Source organism: Macrotis lagotis, chromosome 2 (assembly GCF_037893015.1).
Source record: "Macrotis lagotis isolate mMagLag1 chromosome 2, bilby.v1.9.chrom.fasta, whole genome shotgun sequence".
NCBI lineage: Eukaryota > Metazoa > Chordata > Mammalia > Peramelemorphia > Peramelidae > Macrotis > Macrotis lagotis.
The window spans coordinates 59,937,746-59,948,912 of NC_133659.1; the positions used below are offsets into that span (position 1 = coordinate 59,937,746).

General features: G+C 40.8%; 1 protein-coding gene across 5 annotated transcripts in view; it reads left to right on the top strand.

Moving 5' to 3' along the window:
- The window catches only part of POU2F1 (POU class 2 homeobox 1), a 225,151-nt gene extending 214,841 nt beyond the window's left edge, over positions 1-10,310 (top strand). For 3 of the 5 annotated variants that reach the window (XM_074221904.1, XM_074221906.1, XM_074221907.1), the window contains 3 exons: positions 5,968-6,304; positions 7,068-7,156; positions 9,457-10,309. In XM_074221904.1, the coding sequence (XP_074078005.1) occupies positions 5,968-6,304; positions 7,068-7,156; positions 9,457-9,767 (737 nt within the window). In that variant the 3' untranslated portion in view covers positions 9,768-10,309. The other 2 variants (XM_074221905.1, XM_074221908.1) reach the window with 2 other exon arrangements.
- Positions 10,311-11,167: the final 857 nt, after the last annotated feature.

The following is an 11,167-nucleotide window of genomic DNA, read 5'->3' on the forward strand; positions in this document are numbered from 1 at the left end:
GGATCAGGGTGACAGGAGATGACCCTGGGTGCAAGGCAACCAGGGTTAAGTGACTTGGCCAAGGTCACACAGCTAGGAAGTGTCTGAGGTCGAATTTGAGCACAGGTCCTCCTGAATCCAGGGCTGTTGCCCTATTTACTGCACCACCTTGCTGTCCTTGACCAAGAGAACACGTGTCTCCCATCTAGACAATATATCTCCTCAGTACAAACTTAACTTGAATTGTCTGTCGGTGGAGGACCTATATACTTAAATGAGGGTTTTAACATAGAACAAACAGACTTTTAAAGCAGTATTCCACACCACATTGTCACCATTCATAATTAACTGGCATATACAAAACAGATGTATAATAAGTTACTTTGATTACACTTTAATATTTGATTCAATCTAGCAGAATGCTAACCAGTTCAACTCTCCCAACCCCCCCCATATGTTAAAATCATCCAGATTAATTAATATCTTTCAGACCAGAAATAGTCTATTGAAAAACCCTCTTGGGGGTGGCTAGGTGGCACAGTGGATAAAGTACCGGCCCTGGAATCAGGAGTGCCTGGGTTCAAATGCGGTCTCAGACACTTAATGATTACCTAGCTGTGTGGCCTTAAGCCACTTAACCCCATTTGCCTTGCAAAAACCTAAAAAAAAAAACCCTCTGATCATCAAGAAGTGAGCCAGGCAGAAGGCTATATGCTCACTGAAGGGTTTCACCACTGTGTTTGGTAGTGGTGTGACCCTGGCCTAGCTTTTAACCTTAATTGACCCCTCAGAAATAAAGAAAGGTATTCAGAATCTCACATTTTGAGAAGGAAATGAGTAAGCTATAAAGCATACCAAAAAACTGCATTCAGATAGCAGAGGGTCTTTGTGATGACAAATCAAGGGAATTGGTAGCCTGGGAAAGAAAAGACTGGAGAGGACTGAGCACTGTCTTTGAGGTATTTGGAGACCTCATCTGTGGACAAGGGAATTGACCTGTTGTTCTTTGTCCCTTGAACACAGAACTATTAGCAACAAGTGAGTATTATAAAGAAAGAAGTTTAGATTAGATGTGGGGAAGATTGGAACTATTTAATAATGACACCATGAAAAAAGTTATGGTCAGAAGCAAATTTTTTTTCTCATTTATTCTTATTTTGTACAAATAATGTTTTTTTTTATACATTACTAAAATATTCTTGTTTAAGAGTAAGCTGGAGGAGGACATTCAGTTTTGCTGGGCAGTTGATTCTCGATTGTATTCTAAGCTCTTTTGCCTTTCAGAATATTATATTCCAAGCCCTACAAGCTTTTAATGTAGTTGCTGTTAAGTCCTGTGAGATCCTGACTGCAGCTCCACGATATTTGAATTGTGTCCTTCTGGCTGCTTGTAATATTTTCTCTTTGACTTGGGAGTTCTGGAACTTGGCTATAATATTCCTAGGGGTTGGATTATCTTTCCTAAATCTGTTTTCCATGTCAGTTGTTTTTTCAATGAGATGTTTCACGTTTTCTTCTAATTTTTCATTCTTTTGGTTTTGAAGTATTGTGTCCTGATTTCTCATAAAATCAACAACCTCCCTCAGTTCCATTCTTTGTCTGAAGGATTTATTTTCCTCAGAGAGCTTTCTTATCTCTTTTTCCATCTGGCCAATTCTGCTTTTTAAAGTATTCTTCTCCTCAATAACTTTTTGAACTATTTTATCCATTTGACCTATGCTGGTTTTTAGCATGTTATTTTCTTCAGCATTTTTTTGGATCTCCTTGACTAAGCTGCTGACTTTATTTTCATGTTTTTCCTGCATCTCTCTCGTTTCTTTTCCCAATTATTCCTTCTATCTTCCTCATTTGATTTTCAGTCTTTTTTGAGCTCTATCATAGCCTGAGCCCAATTCCTGTTTTTTTCTTAGTCTTTAGATGCAGGAGCTTGTGCTTCCTGATCTTCAGATTAAGTGTTTTGATCCTTCTTGGGATCACAGGCAAAGTATTTCTCAATGGTGTTCCTCTTTTTTTTCCTCTGCTTACTCATTTCTCTAGCCTGTGCCTGGTTTTGGGGGTGCTTCTTGAGCTTTTGAGTGTGTGAGGCTCTGTCTTCCCTCCTGGTCTGTGAATGACTCTATGCGCCCCCCTCTGCCACGGGGCTGAGGTGGGAGGGGGGGCTGTTCTGTGGGGGGCTTAGACTGCGTTCAGGATCTGAATGTGGCCAGAGCCCCAGAGTCCTGTTCCAGTGACAGAGGACAGAGCTCTGCAGTCTCTCCATTCCCCTCCCTCAGCTCAGCACTCATGCCCTGGGGGCTCCTGCTTACTGGTTGTGCTTCTGGTTCCTGGATCTGGGTTGCTGGCTGTGTGCCCTGAGGGATGGGCTTGACGTGCTCCTTCTGGCAGAGGTTCCCCCCATCCCCCAAATTGTTCCTGGTGCTCCCCAGGGTGTAGATCAGGAAACTGTCCCCACTGCCATGAGCTGAGGCTTGCAGCGCCCTGGGGCTGCCTCCAGGAGGCTGAAGTTCCTTCGCTCTGGCGGGCCGCCCTTCCAACCCCATGGAGTGGAGCCTTTCCTCTCTTTTCCAGGTTACCTTGGGTTGGAGAACTGCCTTACTACATCCCTCTGGGTTCTGTCTCTTGAAAATTTAGAGTCCTTAGCTTATAAGTTTTGATTGAGAGTACCTAAGAGATGTCCTCTCCTGTCACCATCTTGGCTCCAGAAGCAGAATTTTTAATAGACACTACCCATGTTGTGAAAGAATTGTTACTTTTTATGTGCAACCTATTTCCATATCTCTCTAGTGTTTGTTCCCTTCCTTCCCCCACTATCCCAAAACTACTTTCTATACTCCATTTACCTAGTTTTGGACATACTGTTTCCATCCAGTAAAATAAAACTGAGGCCAGAACATGTTTTATTTTTTTGAATCGGTATCCACAACCCCTAGAACTATGCCTGACCCCTAATAGGAACTTAAATAACACTGTGAAGTGGAAAAAGTATGTCCTGGAGAGTTGAACTGTTGTTTATCTTCCTAACCAGAACATATGACCTTGTGCAAATAATCCAATGTGAACTTTAGCTTCTTCAACACTAAAATGTTTTTATCTCTGTTTTGGGGCTTCTGTCCCCAGCACTTAGCCTAATATCTGACATGGTAGACACTTTTTATGTGTTTCTGGGTATCTTTTCAAAAATAGAGAATACTTTTAAAGATATATCCTTTCTATGCTGAAATTTTATATTGGCAGGCCAGATTTATTGTAATTTAAGCACTATATGTTGTCCTGGACATTCAGGTTCTGCAGTCTGTAAAAGTAAAACTATTTGGTGACCCCTGTTAAGATAATTAAAGGGGCAACTAGGTGGTCCAGTGGATAGAGCACCGCCCTGGAGTCAGGAGTACCTGAGTTCAAATCTGGCCTCAGACACTTAATAATTACCTAGTTGTGTGGCCTTGGGTAAGCCACTCTGACTCCGTTACCTTGCAAAAATCTAAAAGAAAAAGAATGTCTAATTAAATGCTAAGAAAACAGTTAATTTTTTAAAAAGCTTTTTATTGATAATCTTTTTTTAACCTAGTCTAAATTTTTATTCCATGATTTGCCATCCCCTATAACAATTTTTTTTAAAAAAGAGAAAAAAAATTTAGCAAGTCTAATTAATACATTGAAAAATGTATTAGGAAGAAAAAATGTTACATGCACTATTTTGCACCCATGACTCTCTCCCCTCTTCAAAGCACTGGATAAGACATCTTCTCATATCTCTTTGGGATCAAACTTATTCTTTATAATTTCGCAACCTTCATTCATTTCAAGGTTCTAATTCTTTCTATTTACGTCATTGTCATCATTGGGTATGTTGTTTTTCTGCCTCTGCTAATTTCACTTTTTTTTCAGTTCTTTAAAGTCTCACAGAATTAATTTAATTACAGTAAGATCCACTTGGCCTCAATGGCTCTCACGGCAGTTGTCCTAGATGACTGTGGTTGATATTTGTAGCACAAAGATCATCACCTCTCTTCCTCTTCTTAGAGTTTGTCACTAGTCACCTAATGTCACTGATGTTGTAAAATTAGTGGGAGGAATTTGTTTCCTCTCCCTTCCTCAGAGAATTTATGCTTTGACATTAAATGGGCAGAGAGCTGCACATCTTAGCAATCCTTTCTGGGAACATACAGGCATTTCTACTAACTTAAAGCAGTTTGATGGATTGACTTTTAAATCTCAGAAGTTCTCATCAACAGCAATCTTTTCTGTTTAGATATTGACCATTCTTCTTACACCCGAGTGTTTTGGGGGTGTAAAAAATTTTGTAAAACTTTGGTTTTGGGGGTAGCTAGGTGGCGTAGTGGATAAAGCACCAGCCTTGGAGTTAGGAGTACCTGGGTTCAAATCCAGTCTCAGACACTTAATAATTAACTAGCTGTGTGGCCTTGGGCAAGCCACTTAACCCCATTTGCCTTGCAAAAACCTAAAAAAAAAAAAAAAACCTTTGGTTTCATAAAAATTCATCAACAGTAATCTCATGGATCACCTGTTTATGACATCAGTATCAGTGTCAGGTTTGGTGGTTTTGTTGTCTCAGTGATAAAGCACACACACACACACACACACACACACACACACACACACACACACACACACACTTCTTTAAAGCTCATTCTTGAAAACTACATATGCTTCCTGAATGAAAAAGATATTTAAATGGACAGTTAGAATTGTTCTTAGACCAATAGCTGTGGAAATTGGTGTTTGCATTTATTCTTACTCCACCAAAAAAAGTATCTTTGGGATTAATTTTTGTTCGTTCTTCAGACCTTTATAGAAATTTCAGGGTTCTGGGGTGGCTAGGTGGTGCAGTGGATAAAGCACCGGCCCTGGAGTCAGGAGTACCTGGGTTCAAATCCAGTCTCAGACACTGAATAATTACCTAGCTGTGTGTTCTTGGGCAAGCCACTTAACCTCATTTGCTTTGCAAAAACCTAAAAAAAAAATTCAGGGTTCCTAATAAAGATGAAGTGTTTCAAAAGGCTAAATTGTTGGGAGTTTTTTGGGGGGGAGAAGGGCTGATGCTCTGAGCCTCTTTATTTCAGGGCAGTTGATACTCATCCTGAGGTGATCTCCCATGATGCTATCTTTGTCCCTAAGAAGGAAGCTGATAATAAGGTCTTCCTACTCTGTATTTTCTCATTTTCTTTTATGTATTTGCCTTTTCATATTAAACATTAAAAGCTATGTTTCTAATATGTTTTTATTTAAGATTCTTTTCCTAGGATTATTTTTTGTAGTTATAGTTAAGTCAAGCTAGAAAAGAACATAAGGAAATAACTGTACAGAAAATGACCAAGTAGTACATGCATGTTTGTTGGCCTAGTTTTACAAATGATCCCATTGTCTTTGAGAAAAGCAGTTCTTTTAAGATCCTCTTTTAAAGGCATGTGCCTCCATAGAGTTCAAAGACAAAGACCTTTTATCACCAAACTATTTACTGCAAATTTTTTCGCTATCAAAGAATTGGAAATAAAAATATTTTCCCATTGATTTGAGAAATAGCTAAATAAATGAAATTGAATTTTACTTTGCCTTTAAATATGGCAAATATTAAAAGAATTTAGAAAAACATGGATGAGATGTGAACTGAAGCAAAATGAAGCAGAACTGGAAAAACACTAGATGGTAATTACAAAACTATAGATGAACAATAAAATGAAACTGAAAGCTATGTGATTATAGAAAAGAGTTGAGAAAATGTGACCTTCCTCATTTCAGAGATGGGGAAAGTACATTGTACATAGCATCAGCTCTTCAGGATAAGTGTTTTGCAGAATTTTCTTTTTAACTTTTGTTACAAGGAAAGGTTTACTGAGTGAGGAGATGAGGAAGGTTAGATGGTGTAAATACAGAAGGAATAATGAAACTGCATTCATGCTTCCCATTTTTTTACTTAAGAATGGTTTTTAGGTTAAAGTTTCCACTTTGTCACTCCACTCCTCCTTGCAGGCACTACAGAAGCCCCCTCCAACAGCACGGCCACAGTGATCTCCACAGCACCTCCAGCTTCCTCAGCAGTGACTCCCCCCTCTCTGAGCCCCTCCCCCTCCACCGCCGTCGCTGAGGCCTCCAGTGCCAGTGAGACCAGCACCACTCAGACCGCCTCCACCCCTCTGCCCTCCCCTCTCGGGACCAGCCAGGTGATGGTGACAGCGTCCGGGCTGCAGACAGCAGCGGCTGCCCTCCAGGGGGCTGCCCAGTTACCTGCCAATGCTAGTCTTGCTGCAATGGCTGCTGCAGCAGGGCTCAGTCCAGGGCTGATGGCACCCTCGCAGTTTGCAGCTGGGTAAGGAACCGCCTCTTCTGTACTACTGTCTCATGACCAAGTGAATGGGGAAGGGGAAAGGGCTCCATGTTTCTTAGAGAAAAGTCTTTGCCCCACCCCTTGTTCTTCATCAAAATGTTCCTGTTTTTAAGGCTTTATAAATAATCGTACCATAATCACTTTTTTGAGAAACCTGCAGTGCCCTAGGTAGACTGACCTCCATCTCATGGTACCTGGAGGGCAAGAGGCTAGTTTCCTGATATCACAGCTGTACCCTTTTACTCTGATCTGGCACTAACATGAGTTGATCATAGGTTTACCCCCTCAAAATATCCTAATCTTGTACCCTAAAGTAAAAAGAAGGTAAATGTAACCCATCCTCATACTCCCCCAATCTGTGGCTTTTTCCAGTTAGCTATATCAGCTCCTTGTTTCTAAATCTGGCATTATCTTTCTCATGACTTAATCAGTTGTTCTAGGTTGTAAAGAGAGTCTTTGTACAATTCCCAATTTTATATTGTCACCGTAGGAAACAGGAGAAGTTTCATGAAAATTTAAGTCTTTGGAAGAAAAAAGGGCCCAAGCCTCTAAATGGTTAAATCAGCTATGCAGCCCTTCTGAAGCTCTGTTCAAACAGAGATTGTCTGACACTACAAGGAAACTCTGGGCACCCACTCATTCTCCATGCGCTTACCCCAGCGGAATCATCCCTTCTTTTCTCCGTGTGGCTCATTTTACTGGAAAGTAACCTCTTCTCCCGTATTTTCCTTCCTCCAACCTGCAGAGGTGCCTTACTCAGTCTCAACCCAGGGACGCTGGGTGGTGCTCTGAGCCCAGCTCTGATGAGCAACAGCACCCTTGCCACCATTCAAGGTCAGTAGTGTGCTTCCCCTGGATTGGAAAGAGGGTTGGGGGGTGAGCGCAGAAGGGGGATGACGGTCCCCATTCCTGAGGATAGAGAAGACATCAGCCCTGCTAGAAGCTGGGTAGCTGTTATGGAGGGGTTAGAACAGAAAAGAGCACACACAGAGTGGTTTAGCATTGAGAAGACGCTGGTGCTGTAAGTTGAGTTGAGAATTCAAAGTTCTGTGCTGCTTATGTATGGCTTGCTTGAAATCCCCAAAAAATAGTATATAAATATGCTTACATTTCAGTCATGTAAATTCACAGCATGCTGTAGTTGAGATGTTTTCAGACTTGCTATTCACAGTGAAACTTTTTTCTTCTTAATCTAGTTTTTTTGTTTCAAAGAACTTTACCAAATAAAATACTGGATGAGGTTTGTCTTTTGTGGTTGGGGAGAGGGAGAGATCTGCAAGTTCACAGTACCCATTGCCTTGCATACTTGTCGCCTTCCTAAAAGTGACAGGTTGGGGAGTCCTGGCAGTCTGGTAGCTCCTCTAATAAGGCTCTGTTGATTGTGGTGGCTCTTGAGTACACCATCTAGCAGCTGAAACAGTGACTCTTATGCACGGTTGCCTGAAGAGAGCTGGGGAAGGGGGGAGTCTTCTTGTATTTGGCCTGGTCGGAGCATGGCTAGAGTTGGGTTTCTTCATTGTAGGAAAGATTGATCAACCAGATAGAGAGCACCTCCCTAGCAGGGCACCCAGAGAATGTAAGATCATGCAAGAAGACTGCACTCTTGAGGTGAAAGGGGAGGGGGAGAGGAGAAAGAACAGGATTACTGACTCCTAAGTGTTTACAAAGCCTTCCTGTGAAAAAGCTAGAAATTCCAGGCAGGAGAGAGAGGGAAGGCAGATTTCAGCTCACTGTAAGAGAAAACTTGGTAACAATTGAGGCTTTACTGGATAGAAGAACTTGCAGTGCAATTAGTATATCATATATAGAATTTTTTTAAAAGAAAATTTTACTGTGCTAAGCTCTGCCCTCTTCATAAGAATCTTGCCATAAAGTATAAAGAGCCTGAAGGTAGAGCTGTCTGTATTCAGACATTAAATGAGAACTTTAGATATTTGCTCATAACTTCTGTGTTGGGACCCTTTGCCTGACAAAGTTCCTTGAAAGTGTTCTTTGATCTGATAAGAGCATTGCTAGCATTCCATGGCTGACTCACTCCATGATGGTAGCACATTATCAAAACTCTGCTTCTGGCCTCCTGGCAGAAAGAAGTCATTCCTTTTAGCAAGTTAGCTCCTGGAAGTACCCATTGCATAGAATTTAGCAAACACTCTCAGCTCCTCCTATCGTATCCTTTTCCTTGGGGAGTTTATATCTAGAAAAGCAATGCTTCAGTAAATTATATGGTACAAAAATCGACAATATAGCTTAAAAGCAATAACAATCTAGGAAGAAACGATAGAGAGAACCCATTCAGAATAATTACAAAATGCATAAAATATCTAGAAGTCACACCTACCAAGGCACACGCAATATTTTTTCATTACAACTACAACTCCAGCATAGTGTCTGACTTCACTATAATTTTGACAGATAATACATAACAATTAATTGCCAAGAGTAGGAAGTCTTTTCTTACAGTCTTTAAAATAATCAGCTCACTTTTAGTTTGGGGACATTTAGTAGACATGCCAGTGACCTTATTCTTGGGTACCAGAAGAAAGGATAATGAAAGAAGGAATTCGCAGGTACACCACACAGAATGTTGATAGTGTTTACCACAATATGTGCTCATATATCCTGGTTCCATTGAGGAATCAGTCTTTTCCCAATTATGGTCAGTTCACTAGGGTTGCTTGGGTCACTAGGATTTCTTCTAGCCTTCTAGGAAATAATCTGATAGACTCTTTTCCATTATAGAAAATTATATTGTGCTTGAGAATATTCCATATTCTTGCTAAGCAAGTAGATATTTCATTTAATTATTAGAACCTTTTATTAGAGGAATGGTGATGGCTTTATGTAAAATATATTTCATCATATAATAAATCATTCGAAAACTCAGGAAGACAGAATAGGTGATATTGAAAGCTAACCTCTAGGATCCTTGGCTGTTGAGAAAGGCACCTATTAGATTGCTTAGTTTTCTGCTTTGTATAGAGCCATTAGCTTCACTTGGGATCTATAAATACAATTTACAGTGTGTGCTAAAGTAATGGACCTTGGCCTCAGCAGCTTTTTTATTTCTCTAGCCACAAGGAATACTACAAGAACTTGTATCAATTGCCTTCCTTCTGCCTCTTCCCTACCCATAGCTCTTGCATCTGGTGGATCTCTTCCAATAACATCATTGGACGCCACTGGGAACCTGGTATTTGCCAATGCAGGAGGAACCCCCAACATCGTAACTGCCCCCCTGTTCCTGAACCCTCAGAACCTCTCTCTGCTCACCAGCAACCCCGTCAGCCTGGTCTCTGCCGCTGCAGCCTCCGCAGGGGCCTCTGGACCAGTGGCCAGCCTTCATACCACCTCCGCCTCAGCCGAGTCCATCCAAAACTCTCTCTTCACCGTGGCCTCCGCTAGCGGGGCGGCTTCCACCACCACTACTGCCTCCAAGGCACAGTGAGCTAGGCCGAGCCGGCAGCTGCCGGCCAGCTTCACTTTGCAGGGTGATTGGCAGCTGGCTGGGTTTAAAACTGAAAATAAGATTGGCTTCCTCTCACCGTGTTGCTGGGAACAAGGGAGAGAAGGAAAACAAACAAAAACAGGAAGAATGGAAAGTTGGGACAGACATTTGCCTAATTTTGTAATAAACACTGTCTTTTCAGGATTGCTTCATGGATTGGAGAACTTTCTAACCAAAAATGTAAAAAAAAAAAAATAAGTCAAAGGACTACTTATCATTTCCAGCAGTCACGATGACAAGTTAAGGTGGGTTATCAATTCCAACATAGGAAGGGGATTTCTTGTTTGTCTAAATATCTTTTTCTTTTTTAAAAAAAAAATCATTTTTATGGGTCTGTTGTACAGGCCATTATGTCATAACAAGGTGTTTATAATCGTATCAATTGTGTTGGGGGTTCCTTTCTTAACTGGTACAATTTAGGCAGGCCTGTATTACTGTATCTCTTTTATTATTATTATTATTGTTGTTGTTGTTATTTTTATATTCATATATACACAGATGTCTATGTGTGTATGTGTGTGTGTATATATATATATATATACATATATATGTGTATATATATATATGTATATATATATATATATATATATATATATATATAGTTTGGACATGTTTATCTCTTGCTCCTGGATCCTTTTTTTTCAGTGAGCTCCCATACTGTGGGGAGAGGAATTTTGGGGGCAAGGGAAGAGTTTTATGTTCTTAACTTTGGGGAATGTTCTTGCTGGTTTCCTCATCCTTGATGACTCTTACAGAGGTGCTAGAAAATCATTTTCTTTGGTCACTTATGCAAGAGGCTTGATGCAGAAGCTGAGGGAGGGCAGTGTGTGCAAATGCCCCACATCAAAGGGGTGCCTTTAGAGCACTTTTGTGTGGGAAGAAATTCCTGCTGCACCATAGCTCTCATTCACCCCAAAACATTGAATAAGCTACCCTGAGGCCCAGGGTGCCCCATGCTCTCTCTTACCTTGATATGGACATGTTGCAGGGCAGGATTTGGTTCTAAGAACAATGACTACTGCAGACCCTGACTTGATGGTTTTCTTCCACTCTTATTTCATGAAAATCTCATTTAATTTAGTGGAGGATTCTTCTATCATGATATTTAGGTTTCTCTCACCCAACTTAACTTACCTGGCAAGTACAAATCAACTTAGTAAAATGGTGACAGCCTTTCTCCATATAGTTTTTCTTTGAAGAAATTATACTGAATGGTTGTCTACTGATTTATATTGTGTCTTCAGAGAGGGGTGATGATAGAGGCTTTGAGAACATAACCCTCCCCTCTTGCTGGCCTTTCCATCAAATGGCTTCTTAAATCTCTCTTGCCACCTCTTTAA